Source organism: Salmo salar, chromosome 13 (assembly GCF_965601325.2).
Source record: "Salmo salar chromosome 13, fSalSal1, whole genome shotgun sequence".
Lineage (NCBI taxonomy): Eukaryota > Metazoa > Chordata > Actinopteri > Salmoniformes > Salmonidae > Salmo > Salmo salar.
In genome coordinates this window covers 110,957,501-110,976,491 of record NC_138303.1, presented here as the reverse complement: position 1 = coordinate 110,976,491, position 18,991 = coordinate 110,957,501, and the positions used below count along the sequence as shown (strand labels likewise).

The following is an 18,991-nucleotide window of genomic DNA, read 5'->3' as shown; positions in this document are numbered from 1 at the left end:
GGATCTAAAACTGGAAGCTAGGCTGGGCTACTGAACCTCACCTTTAATTGGATCTAAAACTGGAAGCTAGGCTGGGCTACTGAACCTCAACTTTAATTGGATCTAAAACTGGAAGCTAGGCTGGGCTACTGAACCTCACCTTTAATTGGATCTAAAACTGGAAGCTATGCTGGTCTACTAAACCTCACCTTTAATTGGATCTAAAACTGGAAGCTAGGCTGGGCTACTGAACCTCACCTTTAATTGGATCTAAAACTGGAAGCTACACTGGGCTACTGAACCTCACCTTTAATTGGATCTAAAACTGGAAGCTACGCTAGGCTACTGAACCTCACCTTTAATTGGATCTAAAACTGGAAGCTACGCGGTGCAACTGAACCTCACCTTTAATTGGATCTAAAACTGGAAGCTACGCTAGCCTACTGAACCTCACCTTTAATTGGATCTAAAACTGGAAGCTGCTATGCTTCGGTGGTATACCGTATATGTGACTTGTTTCAGGAAACTAGGCGTATGTCACGGGTCAGTACTTCACAGAAGAGGCATTTGAAACAGAAATGCTTTCTGGAACATGTGAACTTTCATGTGCCTTAACAACAAACGTGTATGCCATCTATATAAATATTAATAAAATTGTTAAATTACGAGCCTAGTTGCTTTAACCACGGAAGAAGACAGGAACCATCCCGCTAGCCATGATTGGCTGAGATAATGGGTGGGCTGGACATGCCGCGAGATGAGTTTGGATTGGTCTACCATGTAGCACCTTTCTGTCTATAACATGAGCTGGTCAGTATGTGTAGGTAATACTTTCTAACGCAGATTTTATGAAAGATATCACATAGTAGAACTGCATCAGTGTTGCTCTCCACTTCCTGGAGGACCGAGTTTTGAAATCAGTGGAATTATGATAGCGAAGGAGATGGAGAAGGTTCTGGCGTTTGATTGCAAATATGCAGACAGAGTCGAAAAGAGAACACACACATGTTGTATAAAACGCCTGTCTCCGGATTACATCTTCAAACTAAGGGCAATCATGGCATCCGTGACAGAGAGGGAGAAGCATCCATCCTTGTATACCGATAAGATAGTCTGGCTATCTAAATTTTCAGATGTGCTACTTTTGTCAGAAAGTCATTTTAATTTCAAGTTAAAGTGTACTGTTAGCTAGCTCGATAACGTTAGCTGGCTGGCTGGCTCGCTAACGTTATGTGTATGATCTGTGTAGTAATATTATTCATGTCTCAGAGTGATTTACATAGCTAGTTATAGCCTAATGCTAGCTAGCTAACAATGAACCTAGTTGGTTAGCTACCTGCAGATTCATGAAGGGTAGTAACATAATGGTCTTAACAAAAGACTCCACTGTGCAAGTAACAATTTCAGTAGAATGTTCATGATGTCACTGCGACAACTGTCGATAGACGTAGGGTACATTCGTAAATTTGCTCTGGCTATCTACTTCGATTTCAGAATAAAAGACGATTTTTACGAATGCTCAACAACCGTTGAATATGGCCGGTGTCAGTAAACGTTGGCAAAAATGTTTTAATGAAATTGTTGCCAGCAGCACAGTTGCAGTCACCAACACTCTGGATAACATTTGTTTAAATTATTTTTATTTTATCGTTATTTTACCAGGTAAGTTGACTGAGGACACATTCTCATTTACAGCAACGACCTGGGGAATATGCAAACAGCCTAACCAGCTCTGCTAGGGCAAGTAAAATGGTCAGTGAGCTGTTCTCTCACTTGTGTCTGGAAGTAGCTAGCAAGTTAGCCAGTTAACTTGGGTGCTTGACTGCCGTTAGGTCAGAACGCTCGGACAATATTACAACGCTCTGAGTTTACGGACGCCCAGAGCGCACTCTTAGCTCACTCGGGCACTCCAGATTGAATTTACGAACACACCCGTAGTATAAACCAGCCTTTAGTCTTAAAATCTTTGGTTGTTTAGTACATGGCCTGACATGGGAATCCTTAAAGAGATGGGTGGGGTTAAGGCTTAAGAGGGTGTGAACGATGCTGAATGGGTGTAGACAAAGAAGAGCTCTCCAGTAGGTTTACCAAAACATTCAAGGGGCAATTTTCTCAAAAGTGAGGTTACAAGTTTATCAACTTTCAAAGCAGAATTACTTTCCCATTGTTCCTCAACTGTAGTGTATGATATACCATTTTATAGCTCTGAGTCTGAACGTTTATCCAATGTAAAAAAAATATTGCTACGTAAGACCGAATCTAGCCGGTCAATCACATATAATACTTTTCACATTAATACCTGCAGTCAACTTGTCAATACATTAGGAGACAAAGCAGATTGTGTTCTTCATTACACCTGTCATTTTATTTTACGTCATAATGCTCACCGTAGTTCCCCAGAAGAGTTGAGCAAGTCATGTGTTTTTTTTGTTGTAAATAGTCCGAACGGGAGAAAGAGGGAGTCCAGCTATGTAGATGGTTTAACTTTCTAGTTGTCTCAGTAAGTGGCTGAATTAATAAGGAGACAGGGCATCAATCTGCTGTATTTGAAAAGTCAAAGCTCTTTGGATGAGTTATCTGTACAGCTGCTGCTGATATCTTAATTTCCTTGCATTTTTTTCTCCTGTCCATTCTTGGCCCCTCAGTCTGCTCCTCCCCCCTTTTTTCCAAGCAGAGCAGGCAGGCACGTTGCCCTAGCGACTCCAGACTCAACGGTAGATACAGCGTATACACATGCTGCTCCAGAACCAGTACTGTTCTTCCTTCAGACAAGCATGCGTCAAATTTTTGTTTATTTTTTATTTTTTATCTTGTTTTTAGCGCCCCCTTGTGTACTAAGACAATAATAATAATAATACCATAAATCCCAGGAGGAGAGAAGGATTGTATCATGATATGAAAATGGATATCGCCAAACCCTAGAAGCTACGCTCAGCTACTGAAGATCAGTGGTCCTGTTAATTAACTGGGATTAGCTGTCTAACATCAAGCTATTGATTTAAGTGTTAACTGTTAACCCTGGGATTATGACTGTGCTCTGTGGTAATTCTCATGGATTGAAGCAGTCCAGTCTTTTATGAACCCTCGCCAGCTTGAAGCGTTTACAATGCAGCCCGCTGATGTGTTGTCTGTTGTCTGTGATGTGGAGATAGGAATGCAAACTGCAATTCGCTCAGACAGACTTTTCACTTTTTTTGTCATGTAGGCCTACTACTAAGGGCATCAAAGGCAGACTGAGAGGAGCAGGGATCGGGGGGGGGGGGGGGAGGCAGGCTGAGAGGAGCAGGTATCCATCTCTCTGTCACTGAGATCAGAGCCTAGCCCACTAGACTCCACTCTAATCCATATCTTCCTCTCTCTCTGAATCCCCATCTCTCTGTCACTGACATCAGAGCCTAGCCCACTAGACTCCACTCTAATCCATATCTTCCTCTCTCTCTCCATCCCCATCTCTCTGTTACTGAGATCAGAGCCTAGCCCACTAGACTCCACTCTAATCCATATCTTCCTCTCTCTCTCTCCATCCCCATCTCTCTGTCACTAAGATCAGAGCCTAGCCCACTAGACTCCACTCTAATCCATATCTTCCTCTCTCTCTCTGAATCCCCATCTCTCTGTCACTGAGATCAGAGCCTAGCCCACTCTGCTCTCTTCTCTCTCTCTCCATCTCTCTCCATATCTCTCTCTCTATCTCTCTCCATATATCTCTCTCTATCTCTCTCTCTCGGTCACTCTCCGTTCAGAGCAAGGTGCCAAAAGGACCCTTGGGGTCTCCTTTTCCTCCAAGCTCCTCTCAGCCTCTCCCAGCTCCTCTCAGCCTCTCCCAGCTTCTCTCAACTCTTCTCAGCCTCTCCAAGCTCCTCTCAGCCTCTCCAAGCTCCTCTCAGCCTGTCTTAATCCCTCCAAGCTCCTCTCAGCCTCTCCCAGCTCCTCTCAGACCCCCCCAGCTCCTCTCAGCCTCTCCCAGCTCCTTTCAGACCCCCCCAGCTCCTCTCAGCCTCTCCATGCCTCTCCCAGCTCCTCTCAGCCTCTCCCAACTCATCTCAGCCTCTCCCAGCTCCTCTCAGCCTCTCCCAGCTCCTCTCAGCCTCTCCCAGCTCCTCTCAGCCTCTCTCAACTCCTCTCAGCCTCTCCCAGCTACTCTCAGCCTCTCCCAACTCCTCTCAGCCTCTCCCAGCTCCTCTCAGCCTCTCCCAACTCCTCTCAGCCTCTCCAAGCTCCTCTCAGCCTCTCCCGGCCCCCAGGACTCTCTTATAGGTCCTAATTGTCTCATCGCATTACCTTCATTCCAGAGCTGAGAGGGTTAAGAGGGCTGCAGTCAAGTATCTTCAGTCAGATCCCATTAGCTGTGGCTTGATGAATGTTTCAAATGAGCCCCAAGAGCTGCCTTTTCTACCTCCTGCTTAATTAATGCTGTCGTAATGAATCCACCGGGCCGGCTGCAGCCACTTCTCTTTCTCTCTTTACTGCCGGCTGGCTTCTCCTTTCTCTCTCCAAGGTAATTAATGACCTTTCGCCTCATACATGCCGCCAGTCCACACGCCAGTCACTCGTCCACCACGGCTCCATGCCATTCTGGTAGTTCGGTCCCAACGCACCCCTACCCAGCTGGCCTCACACATGCCATGCCATGACACCAACCTCCTTAGTACCCAACGCCACCTGTGGACTGTGTACTGCCAGAACCATGCTCACTACACCTCTCCAGTCAATTGTATGAGCTGAATAGTCTAATCTGCAAAAAAAAAACTGTTTTGTAAATCCTATGTTTGATAGTATCGAGCTGTCGCTGATAACTGATAACAATAAAAATCATAACTGGGTTAAAATAATTTACACTTGAAGTGGCTATACTACTTCTTGCTTAAAGGGATAGTGCGAAATTCTGGCAATTACTTCCGCAGAGTCAGATGAATTCGTGGATAACGATTGAATGTCTCTCTCTATTGTCGTAGCGTTGAATATCGTTAACCTGTTGGGGATAGGGGGCAGTATTTGCACGGCCGGATAAAAAACGTACCCGATTTAATCTGGTTACTACTCCTGCCCAGTAACTAGAATGTGCATATAATTGTTTGATGTGGATAGAAAACACCCTAAAGTTTCTAAAACTGTTTGAATGGTGTCTGTGAGTATAACAGAACTCAGTTGGCAGGCCAAAACCTGAGAAGATTCCAAACAGGAAGCGCTCTCTCTGACTATTTGTTGGCCTTCTTGATCATCTCTAACCAAAACAGGGGATCTCTGGCATAACGTGACATTTTCTAACGCTCCCATAGGCTCTCAGAAGGCGCCAGAAAGATGAATGGTGGCTTTGCAGGCCCTGGCTGAAAAACATTAGCGCATTTGGATAGTGGTCGATCTGAGGACAATGAGACTGGAGGCGCGTGCACGAGCCGACACCATGTTTACTTTCTCTCTCTTTGAACGAAAACAACGACTCCCGGTCGGAATATTATCGCTTTTTTACGAGAAAAATAGCATAAAAATTGATTTTAAACAGCGTTTGACATGCTTCGAAGTACGGTAATGGAATATTTAGAATTTTTTTGTCACGAAACGCGTCGGGCGCGTCACCCTTCTTTACCCTTCGGATAGTGTCTTGAACGCACAAACAAAACGCTGCTATTTGGATATAACTATGGATTATTTGGAACCAAACCAACATTTGTTATTGAAGTAGAAGTCCTGGGAGTGCATTCTGACGAAGAACAGCAAAGGTAATCAAACTTTTCTAATAGTAAATCGGAGTTTGGTGAGTACCACACTTGCTGGGTGTCAAAATAGCTAGCCTGTGATGGCCGGGCTATCTACTCAGAATATTGCAAAATGTGCTTTCACCGAAAAGCTATTTTAAAATCGGACATAGCGAGTGCATAAAGGAGTTCTGTATCTATAATTCTTAAAATAATTGTTGTGTTTTTTGTGAACGTTTATCGTGAGTAATTTAGTAAATTCACCGGAAGTGTTCGGTGGGAATGCTAGTCACATGCTAATGTAAAAAGCTGTTTTTTGATATAAATATGAACTTGATTGAACAAAACATGCATGTATTGTATAACATAATGTCCTAGGATTGTCATCTGATGAAGATCATCAAAGGTTAGTGCTGCATTTAGCTGTGGTTTGGGTTTATGTGACATTATATGCTAGCTTGAAAAATGGGTGTCTGATTATTTCTGGCTTGGTACTCTGCTGACATAATCTAATGTTTTGCTTTCGTTGTAAAGCCTTTTTGAAATCGGACAGTGTGGTTAGATTAACGAGAGTCTTGTCTTTAAAATGGTGTAAAATAGTCATATGTTTGAGAAATTGAAGTAATAGCATTTCTAAGGTATTTGAATATCACGCCACGGGATTACAATGGATGTTAAAGGTTAGAGGTTAAATGTGAAGCCTTTATATTATCAAATCAATTCTCTATGTGTAATTTAATTATGCGATTAAACTAATCTTGTCACTTTAATTAAATAGGAAGTCGGGGCACCACGGGAAAATGTTTAAAGAGTATTTTATTTCACGAATTAACTCTTCCGATATTTTCATATCTTATCGATTACGGTCACTTATTAATGTATTATAACCCCGTCAGTCATATTCTGAATGTCGCAAACCCTTGGATATCTGCACAAACCCTAACATAGATCATGAATCAGCGATATACAAATTGGCTTAATTATTTATGTACTAACTAACTTAAATAAATCACAGAATTACATAAACACACACACACACACTATAGGTCATACATTGTTTACTGACATGATAGAAAAGTCCCTAGTGGGCTAAGCCGATATGACGGCTTGGTAGACAAAGGAAAGGGGTGGGGACAGTTGAAGAGCGGGAAACTCAGAGAGGATTCACTGTAATACAGTTGATAACTGCACTCATTAAATGCTAATACTTTTAACTTGAACAGCCGCTCATTCGAAAAGAAATTGCAATTTACATATTTACGAGTGTAGTCTTTGTTGTCCCTCTCTGCGAAGGCCAGTTCGTCTGCTGGATAATAGTTCATCAGAGAGTCTCTGGTTGCGTTCACCAGAAGTCCCAAGGTCTTTTGTGGTTGTAGTTGTTATATTGCATACTTCAGAGTACTGTTCGGAAATGTTCTTAGAACAGATGCGTTTAATACCTGTTTGGGCGCATGACACCTACGCCAACATCCGGTGAAATTTGCAGAGTACAAAATTCAAAATACAAAAATCATAATATTAAACATTCATGAAAATACAAGTGTCATACATCATTTAAAAACGTAACTTCTTGTTAATCCAACCGTGTTGTCAGATTTCAAAAAGGCTTTGCGGCGAAAGCATACCATGCGATTATCTGAGGACAGCGCCCCACATCAAAATACTTTTTCAACCAGCACAGGCGTCACAAAATCACAAATAGCGATTAAATAAATCACTTACCTTTGAAGATCTTCCTCTGTTTGCAATCCCAAGGATCCCAGCTACACAATGAATGTTTTTTTTTCTCGATAAAGTCCTTCTTTATATCCAAAAAAGTCAATTTAGTTGGCGCCAATGATCTCAGTAATCCACTCATTCAACATGCATTCAAACAAATCCAAAAAGTTACCAGCAAAGTTCGTCCAAACAAGTCAAACGATGTTTCTAATTAATCCTCAGGTACTCTAATATCTAAATAAACAATAATATTTAAGACGAAGAATAGTATGTTCAATAGGGAAGATAAATAACGAAGAGCGCACGCCTCATTCACACGCCAACAAGACTACTTTTCTAATGAGAGACACCTTGGAAAAACTACAACTACTTGCTCATTTTTCAAAAAACAAGCCTGAAACCCTTTCTAAACACTCATGCATGGCCTTCAGCCGAAACGCGTTGGATTTTTTAAATCTTGTTTCTATTGAACATGCCATACTAATCAAGGCATTTTAATTAATTATATGAAGAGTGCCTTGGACCTACTTTCTTTTTGATGACCAATTCACCCCTTTTACCAAAGAGCACCTTCTGTCTACCAAAATGTACTATTGTGTACCTTAGTAGTGCTTCCCTTCCTCCTCTTTCTACTCCTTTCTAAAGACTGTTGACATCTAGTGGAAGCCATAGGAACTGCAATCTGGGTCTTAGTATTTGTATTTGTATTTCCCATAGGCTAGCATTGAAATGGCCTGTGACCTCAAAATAAAATAATTCTGGATGGATTTTCCTTGGGTTTTAGCCTGCCATATCAGTTCTGTTATACTCACAGACAGTATTTGAACAGTTTTAGAAACTTCAGAGTGTTGTCTATCCAATGCTACCAAGTATATGCATATCCTATCCTTCTGGATCTGAGTAACAGGCAGTTTACTTTGGGAACATCAGTCATCCGAAATTCTGAACAATAACCAGCATGCTAATGAAGTTAACAGACTAAAGTATTTAAACAGCTGCAGCCTGAATAATTGTTTGCAGATTTCTTAACCATTCGAGATGCCCGGCTTACCGTGGGTCTCTTTGGCATCGAGTAGTACTTATTCTCTTTTGAAAGTTTGAGTTCCAGCCATTTCAAAGTGGGAACTCCCGTCCCTGCGTTTCTGACTTTTGTTGAGTTGCCAACCATTTCAACATGTAGCTACCGCTTCATGTTTTCTGATCTAATGAACATTTTGTCAGGAGTCCTTTATAAGCACTCTCCTTGGAGGGCAGTTCCATGACGCCTGATGTAATGTTTGGGCTCACGGGGCCACTGACTAGTTAAAACTTTATATCTAAACAAGTATCTTGTTTAGAAGGCCGACATCATATTACATCTTCTCACAAATAGTTTCGTATTTAATCATATAGATTACACAACATTTAGATGTAAATCTGCTACATTGTGAAAGCTCTTAAAGTTACAACGTCTTTAATGATATCACCATGCAGTAAATGTTGGACATGATTATTGTTTAAATACCCCACAGACCACTCCAACTGGTTGGAATACAGAAATATTGTTACATTAGAAAACCTTTGTGAGGTTACCGTACTGCAAAGTCTTTCTCTGTGGTTACAAAGGGAATCTCAACTTTCATCTTGGCAGAGAGGGGAAAGGAGTTTCGGTTTCATAAAACAGCCGACTTCCCGCTCTCCCCCTTCTACGAGACAAAGCACACTGTAGAGATGGACCCACTGTGACCTGATCCTTCAGATTGTCACAGGAGAGTCATGACAGTATGAAGGAAGTTAGAGATAGTTTTGCGAGCCAATGCTAACTAGCGTTAGCGCAGTGACTGCAACGACTATGGGTACGCCAACTTCCTTCACCGAATATCATACTGTCCCTTTAACACTGTCATGATTCACAAAACCAGAAGCAGTTTCAAAATATATGTGTAATGTTTCTTGTCATAAACCCCCCCCCCCCCCATAGCAGGTTATGGCCATTATTTTCCCCCCACCCCTCCATAATAATAGCTGTTTAAAGTATGGTGGTCTCCAGTGGCCTCTTCCTCTGAGTGAATAAAATGCTGTCATGATGGATGAGTTCTGTAAAAAGGTCAGTCTTGTTACATGTCATTCATGTTACTTAATCAGGTCATTTTAAAGATTCTAAAGGGGTCGTTTCCATCCTGCATGCCCATTGGCCGGGCTGGAGAGGACCTGTCGTAGATAAGCCTGATGGAGTCTCTTTAATGCCACCATTTCCTTTGTTCTCAATGATCTCAGGCTAGGGATTTGTCCCAAGTGGCAACCTTTTTCCTATATAGTGCACTACTTTTGAATAGAGCCATATGGGCCCTGGTCAAAAGTAGTGCAATTTGGGACACAGGCACTTCATCCGTACCTAGTCAAAGAAGAACAGCTCTGTTTCCTTCCTTCCTCTGACTGATTCAACCCTTTACCTTTTCCACAGGATATGTACTTCAATTACTTAAATGGGGTGCAATTTGATGATTCATGCTCTACAGTGGAATGACAGAATAATTTTATTTACAGTTTTTCTCAATCGCTTTGGCTCAATCAGTAGAGGATGCCTGGTTATTTAAAAAAAATGCCTTCCTCACCATCTTAAAAAAGCATGCCCCATTCAAGAAATGTTGAACCAGGAACAGATATAGCCCTTGGTTCTCTCCAGACCTGACTGCCCTTAACCAACACAAAAACATCCTGTGGCGTTCTGCATTAGCATCGAACAGCCCCCGTGATATGCAACTTTCCAAGTTAGAAACCAATATACACAGGCAGTTAGAAAAGCCAAGGCTAGCTTTTTCAAGCAGAAATTTGCTTCCTGCAACACAAACACAAAAAAGTTCCGGAACACTGTGAAGTCCTTGGAGAATAAGAGCACCTCCTCCAAGCTGCCCACTGCACTGAGATTAGGAAACTCTGTCACCACCGATAAATCCACTATAATTGAGAATTTCAATAAGCATTTTTCTACGGCTGGCCATGCTTTCCACCGGGCTACCCCTACCCCGGTCAACAGCACTGCACCCCCCACAGCAACTCGCCCAAGCCTTCCCCATTTCTCCTGCTCCCAAATCCAGTCAGCTGATGTTCTGAAAGAGCTGCAAAATCTGGACCCCTACAAATCAGCCGGGCTAGACAATCTGGACCCTTACTTTCTAAAATGATCTGCCGAAATTGTTGCAACCCCTATTACTAGACTGTTCAACCTCTCTTTCGTGTCGTCTGAGATTCCCAAAATTTGGAAAGCAGCTGCGGTCATCCCCCTCTTCAAAGGGGGGGACACTCTTGACCCAAACTGCTACAGATCTATCCTACTCTGCCTCTCTAAAGTCTTCGAAAGCCAACAAACAGATTACCGACCATTTCGAATCCCACCACACCTTCTCCGCTATGCAATCTGGTTTCAGAGCTGGTCATGGGTGCACCTCAGCCACGCTCAAGGTCCTAAATTATATCTTAACCGCCATCGATAAGAAACAATACTGGGCAGCCGTATTCATTGACCTGGCCAAGGCATTCGACTCTGTCAATCACCACATCCTCATCGGCAGACTCAACAGCCTTGGTTTCTCAAATGATTGCCTCGCCTGGTTCACCAACTACTTCTCTGATAGAGTTCAGTGTGTCAAATCGGAGGGCCTGTTGTCCGGACCTCTGGCAGTCTCTATGGGGGTGTCACAGGGTTCAATTCTTGGGCCGACTCTTTTCTCTGTATACATCAATGATGTCGCTCTTGCTGCTGGTGAGTCTCTGATCCACCTCTACGCAGACGACACCATTCTGAATACTTCTGGCCCTTCTTTGGACACTGTGTTAACTAACCTCCAGATGAGCTTCAATGCCATACAACTCTCCTTCCGTGGCCTCCAACTGCTCTTAAATACAAGTAAAACTAAATGCATGCTCTTCAACCGATTGCTGCCTGCACCTGCCCGCCCGTCCAGCATCACTACTCTGGACGGTTCTGACTTAGAATATGTGGACAACTACAAATACCTAGGTGTCTGGTTAGACTGTAAACTCTCCTTCCAGACTAACGTCAAACATCTCCAATCCAAAGTTAAATCTAGAATTGGCTTCCTATTTCGCAACAAAGCATCTTTCACTCATGCTGCCAAACATACCCTCGTAAAACTGACCATCCTACCGATCCTCGACTTCGGCGATGTCATTTACAAAATAGTTTCCAATACCCTACTCAATAAATTGGATGCAGTCTATCACAGTGCTATCCGTTTTGTCACCAAAGCCCCATATACTACCCACCACTGCGACCTTGTACTCTCTCGTTGGCTGGCCCTCGCTTCATACCCGTCGCCAAACCCACTGGCTCCAGGTCATCTACAAGACCCTGCTAGGTAAAGTTCCCCCTTATCTCAGCTCGCTGGTCACCATAGCAGCACCCACCTGTAGCACGCGCTCCAGCAGGTATATCTCTCTGGTCACCCCCAAAGCCAATTCCTCCTTCGGCCGCCTCTCCTTCCAGTTCTCTGCTGCCAATGACTGGAACAAACTACAAAATCTCTAAAACTGGAAACACTTATCTTCCTCACTAGCTTTAAGCACCAGCTGTCAGAGCAGCTCACAGATTACTGCACCTGTACATAGCCCATCTGTAATTTAGCCCAAACAACTACCTCTTCCCCTACTGTATTTATTTATTTATTTATTTATTTTACTCCTTTGCACCCCATTATTTATATTTCTACTTTGCACTTTCTTCCACTGCAAATCTACCATTCCAGTGTTTTACTTGCTATATTGTATTTACTTCGCCACCATGGCCTTTTTTGCCTTAACCTCCCTTATCTCACCTCATTTGCTCACTTTGTATATAGACTTATTTTTCTACTATATTATTGACTGTATGTTTGTTTTACTCCATGTGTAACTCTGTGTTGTTGTATGTGTCAAACTGCTTGCTTTATCTTGGTCAGGTCGCAATTGTAAATGAGAACTTGTTCTCAACTTACCTACCTGGTAAAATAAAGGTGAATTTTTTTTTTTTTATAATTCTCGAACAAGAATTATTTTTTAAACCTCTTAAGGATTCGCCTAAAATTGTCGCCTAAAATGACACCCAATTCTAACTGCCTGTAGCTCAGTACCTGAAGCAAGTATATGCATATTACTAGTACCATTTGAAAGGAAACACTTTGAAGTTTGTGGAAATGTGAAAGGAATGATCTGGTAAAAGATAATACAAAGAAAAAACCAACTGTTATTTTGTATTTTTTGATACAATCATCTTTGAAATGCACGAGAAATGCCATAATGTATTATTCCAGCCCAGGTGCAATTTAGATTTTGGCCACTAGATGGCAGCAGTGTATGTGCAACGTTTTAGACTGATCTAATTAACCATTGTATTTCTGTTCAAAACTTTGTGTCAAGACTGCCCAAATGTGCCTAATTTGTTTATTAATAACTTTTCATGCATCGGCATTTGTGGGTTCGATTACAGGCTCAAAATGACCAGAAACAAATACCTTTCTTCTGAAACTCGTCAGTCTATTCTTATTCTGATAAATGAAGGCTATTCCATGCGAGAACTTGCCAAGAAACTTAAGATCTCGTACAATGCTGTGTACTACTCCCTTCACAGAACAGCGCAAACTGGCTCTAACCAGAATAGAAAGAGGAGTGGGAGGCCCCGGTGCACAACTGAGCAAGAGGATAAGTACATTAGAGTGTCTAGTTTGAGAAACAGATGCCTCACAAGTCCTCAACTGGCAGCTTCATTAAATAGTACCAGCAAAACACCAGTCTCAACGTCAACAGTGAAGAGGCGACTCCGGGATGCTGGCCTTCTAGGTGGAGCAGCTGCGGAACCAGTATGTCCAGGTAAACCATTGGTGTGCACATGGTATATTGTACAGGGAGTTCTACTGTACTTCAATGATGTCTGTATATACTTCTTGAAGTTGTAGATACCCATAAGAACAGAAAGCATTTCTAGTTTACTAAACTGTCTGATTCTAGAATAGGCTGTAAAACTAACTTTATATTCTGTTTCTATGTTACTATATAGAGAATAATGGAGTTGGAAGGACATGAAATGACCCACATTCTTGTTTTTGTGGACGAGGCAGGGTTCAATCTGACCAAAGGCAGGAGACATGGCTGCAATCTCATTGGACACCGAGCCACAATTGGCACACCAGGCCAACATGGGGGCAGAACTACAATGTGTGCTGCCATTTCTGAGAATGGTGTAAGCACACATATTCCACACATTGGGCCCTATAACAACCAACTTCTCCTGGCCTTCCTAAATAACCTTTACAGAGACCTAATACCAGAACAACAAAGAGGTTTAGTTAGAACAGATTATGTAATTGTGTGGGATAATGTCAGCATCCACCAAACCAACATTGTTAGGGAATGGTTTGCTGCCCATGATCGGATAAGTTCCTTCTACCATCCTCCCCATTCCTGAATCCAATAGAAGAGTTTTAGGAGGTGGAAAGTATATGACTATCGGACACAAGATCAGATGTCTCTGTTAGATGCCATGAATGCTACTTGTGAGGACATCACAAGCGATCATAGCAGGGGATGGTTGCGCCACACAAGGAGATTTTTCCTCCCGGTGCATCTCAAGGAAAAACATCAAATGTGATGTTGATGAAAGTTTCTGTCTAACGACAGGATGTCCACCAAGAAGATGGGAACTGGTAGTGTTTTTTTCAGAATTACCGCAGGTTTTTTCATTGTTTATAGTTTTTTTATAGCATTTTGTGGCAAATTTTCTATTCACTATATATGACTTTACATGTAAGAAATAGAAGTCGGAAGTTTACATACACCTTAGCCAAATACATTTAAACTCAGTTTTTCACAATTCCTGACATTTAATCCTAGTAAAAATTCCCTGTTTTAGGTCAGTTAGGATCACCACTTTATTTGAAGAATGTGAAATGTCAGAATAATAGTAGAGAGAATGATTTATTTCAGCTTTTATTTCTTTCATCACATTCCCAGTGGGTCAGAAGTTTACACTCAATTAGTATTTGGTAGCATTGCCTTTAAATTGTTTAACTTTGGTCAAACGTTTTGGGTAACCTTCCACAAGCTTCCCACAATAAGTTGGGTGGATTTTGGCCCATTCCTCCTGACAGAGTTGGTGTATCTGAGTCAGGTTTGTAGGCCTCCTTGCACACACACTTTTTCAGTTCTGCCCACACATTTTCTATGGCATTGAGGTCAGGGCTTTGTGATGGCCACTCAAATACCTTGATTTTGTTGTCCTTAAGCCATTTTGCCACAACTTTGGAAGTATGCTTGGGGTCATTGTCCATTTGGAAGACCCATTTGCGACCAAGCTTTAACTTCCTGACTGATGTCTTGAGATGTTGCTTCAATATATCCACATCATTTTCCTCCCTCATGATGCCATCTATTTTGTGAGGTGCACCAGTCCCTCCTGCAGCAAAGCACCCCCACAACATGATGCTGCCACCCCCGTGCTTCACAATTGGGATGGTATTCTTCGGCTTGCAAGCCCCCCCCCCTTTTCCTCCAAACATAACGATGGTCATTATGACCAAACAGTTTTATTTTTGTTTCATCAGACCAGAGGACATTTCTCCAAAAAGTACAATCTTTGTCCCCATGTGCAGTTGTAAACCATAGTCTGGCTTTTTTATGGCGGTTTTGGAGCAGTGGCTTCTTTCTTGCTGAGCAGCCTTTCCGGTTATGCCGATATAGGACTCGTTTTACTGTGGAAATAGATACTTTTGTACCTGTTTCCTCCAGCATCTTCACAAGGTCCTTTGCTGTTGATATGGGATTGATTTGCGCTTTTTGCACCAAAGTACGTTCATCTCTAGGAGACAGAACGCGTCTCCTTCCTGAGCGGTATGATGGCTGCATGGTCCCATGGTGTTTATACTTACGTACTATTGTTTGTACAGATGAACGTGGTACCTTCAGGCATTTGGAAATTGCTCCCAAGGATAAACCAGACTTGTGGAGGTCTACAATTTTTTTTCTGAGGTCTTGGCTGATTTCTATTGATTTTACCATGATGTCATGATGTCAAGCAGAGGCACTGAGTTTGAAGGTAGGCCTTGAAATGCATCCACAGGTACACCTCCAATTGACTCAAATGATGTCAATTAGCCTATCAGGAGCTTCTAAAGCCATGACATCATTTTCTGGAATTTTCCAAGCTGTTTAAAGACATAGTCAACTTAGTGTATGTAAACTTCTGACCCACTGGAATTGTGATACAGTGAATTATAAGTGAAATAATCTGTCTGTAAACAATTGTTGGAAAAATTACTTGTGTCATGCACAAAGTAGATGTCCTAACCAACTTGCCAAAGCTATAGTTTGTTAACAAGAAATTTGTGGAGTGGTTGAAAAACGGGTTTTAATGACTCCAACCTAAGTGTATGTAAACCCCCGACTTCAACTGTATGTAAAAATGAACATGCAAATGTGAATGTTCTGTGTAGGTGTAACACATTGCTTAAAAAATAAATGTACTGTATACATACAAATATGCATGTCCTTTTTCTGTGTACTACAGCATTGTTCAGTATTGACTTTTCCCGGTAAACTTTGACCTACTGTTGAAATCGGTATATTAAAAGCTCAGTGTGATACACAATAAGTATTCAGCTAGACATAACTGACCTTAAGCAGTCAGTGTCAAAAAAACGGACATTTATATATAACAACCATTTCCAGGGTTGACTGCCGTGGTGAAAAAACATCTAAACATTTTGACCAGTAGGGCTCACACGATAACAAAACAACTTTTCATTTTGGCGTCATTGGCCAATTTACTGACACAATAACTAGGTTTTGAAGCATGAATTAGTTACATTTTGCAGACATGCAATAGAGTTGTGATGTCCCATAAAACAGTTGTGACAACTACACTTACAGTTTAGAGAATGTTAAGACTGTTTCAAAAAATTTGCCAAAGCGATTGAGAAAAACTGTAATCAATCAATCAATGAAATGTATTTATAATGCCCTTTTTACATCAGCTGATATCTCAAAGTGCTGTACAGAAACCCAGCCTAAAACCCCTAAACAGCAAGCAATGCAGATGTAGAAGCACGGTGGCTAGGAAAACCTCCCTAAAAAAGGCCAGAACCTAGGAAGAAACCTAGAGAGGAATCTGCCTCTGAGGGGTGGCCAGTCCTCTTCTGGCTGTGGAGGGTAGAGAGGAACCAGGCTCTGAGGGGTGGCCAGTCCTCTTCTGACTGTGCCGGGTGGAGAGGAACCAGGCTCTGAGGGGTGGCCAGTCGTCTTCTGGCTGTGACGGGTGGAGAGGAACCAGGCTCTGAGGGGTGGCCAGTCCTCTTCTGGCTGTGCCGGGTGGAGATTATAACAGAACATGGCCAAGATGTTCAAACTTTCATAGATGACCAGCAGGGTCAAATAATAATAATCACAGTGGTTGTAGACGGTGCAACAGGTCAGCAGGTGCGAGACAGCAGGTGCGATAGAGAGAGAGAGTCGAAACAAGGTAGCTCGTCCGGTGAAAAGGTCAGTGTTCCATAGCCGCTGGCAGAACAGGTGAAACTGGAGCAACAACACGACCAGGTGGACTGGGGACAGCAAGGAGTCATCAGGCCAGGTATTCCTGAGGCATGGTCCTAGGGCTCAGGTCCTCAGAGAGGGGAGGGAGAGGGAGAGAGAGAGAATTAGAGGGAGAATACTTAAATTCACACAGGACACCAGATAAGACAGGAGAATTACACCAGGTATAACAGACTGACCCCCCCGGCTCATAGACTATTACAGCATAGATACTGGAGAAACAGGGGTGGGTCGGGGTAAGCCCGGGACAGAGCCAACCAGGCAGGATATAAGCCTACCCACTTTGCCAAAGCACAGCCCCAACACCACTAGAGGGATATCAAAGGACTACCAGCTTACTACTCTCAGACAAGGCCGAGTATAGCCCACGAAGATCTCCCCCACGGCACGAACGCGAGGCGGCGCCAACCCAGACAGGAAGACCACGTCAGTGACTCAACCCATTCAAGTGACGCACCCCTCCTAGGGACGGGATGGAAGAGCACCAGTAAGCCAGTGACTCAGTCCCTGTAATAGGGTTTGAGGCAGAGAATCCCAGTGGAGAGAGGGGAACCGGCCAGGCAGAGACAGCAAGGGCGGTTCGTCGCTCCAGTGCCTTGCCGTTCACCTTCCCACCCATGGGCCAGACTTCACTCAATCATAGGACTGACTCAAGAGATGAGTCTTCAATAAAGACTTACAGGTCGAGACCGAGTCGGCGTCTCTTACATGGATAGGCAGACCGTTCAATAAAAATGGAGCTCTATAGGAGAAAGCCCTGCCTCCAGCTGTTTGCTTAGAAATTCTAGGGACAATATGGAGGCCTGCGTCTTGTGACCGTAGCGTACGTGTAGGTATGTACGACAGGACCAATCGGAGAGATAGGTTGGAGCAAGCCCATGTAATTCTGTGTAGGTTCGCAGTAAAACCTTGAAATCAGCCCTTGCCTTAACAGGAAGCCAGAGTAGAGGCTAGCACTGGAGTAATATGATACAATTTTGGGGTTCTAGTCAAGATTCTAGCAGCTGTGTTTAGCACTAACTGAAGTGTATTTAGTGCGTTATCCAGGTAGCCGAAGAGTAGAGTATTGCAGTAGTTTAATCTAGAAGTGACAAAAGCATGGATTACCTTTTCTGCATCCTTTTTGGACAAAAAGTTTCAGATTTTTGTTACAAAGATGGAAAAAATTGGTCGTTGAAATATTCTTTATGCGTTCAGTGCTCTGCAGTGGAATGACAGATGTATTTTAATTAAGTGTTCAGTGCTCTGCAGTGGAATGACAGATGTATGTTAATTAAGTGTTCAGTGCTCTGCAGTGGAATGACAGATTTATGTTAATTAAGTGTTCAGTGCTCTGCAGTGGAGTGACAGATTTATGTTAATTAAGTGTTCAGTGCTCTGCAGTGGAATGACAGATTTATGTTAATTAAGTGTTCAGTGCTCTACAGTGGAATGACAGATGTATGTTAATTAAGTGTTCAGTGCTCTGCAGTGGAATGACAGATTTATGTTAATTAAGTGTTCAGTGCTCTGCAGTGGAATGACAGATTGATGTTAATTAAGTGTTCAGTGCTCTGCAGTGGAGTGACAGATTTATGTTAATTAAGTGTTCAGTGCTCTGCGTGTTGGTCTACTTCATCACTATAGGACTGTAATAGTTCTTGACTCATCAATTGCTGAACTGCCACATCTGTTACACATGTGGTAAAGCTGTTTGTATTTCTAGACTCATGTGTTTCTGTGTTTCTCCTCCACAGTACCAAGTGGACCTCCACAGAACATATCCTTGGAAGTAGTTCTGTCAAGAGTGAGTACATGCATTTTGTCATTCAATATATATAATGTGTGTAAGTATACAGTACCTGTCAAAAGTCTGGACACACCTACTCATTTCAAGGTTTTTCTTTATTTTTTACTATTTTATACATTGTAGAATAATAGTGAACACATCAAATATTTTAAATAACACATATGGAATCATGTAGCAACCAATAGAGTGTTAAACAAATCAAAATATATTTCATATTTGAGATTCTTCAATGTAGTCACCCTTTGAC

The 18,991-nt window shown here is 42.4% G+C and overlaps 1 protein-coding gene across 2 annotated transcripts in view; it reads left to right on the top strand.

The window, feature by feature from the left end:
• LOC106568544 (netrin receptor DCC) overlaps positions 1-18,991 on the top strand; it is a 596,063-nt gene that overhangs the window by 391,035 nt on the left and 186,037 nt on the right. For both annotated transcript variants that reach the window (XM_082960596.1, XM_082960595.1), the window contains exon 12: positions 18,692-18,741. In XM_082960596.1, coding sequence (XP_082816722.1) covers positions 18,692-18,741 — 50 coding nt within the window. The remainder of the gene's footprint in view (positions 1-18,691; positions 18,742-18,991) is intronic.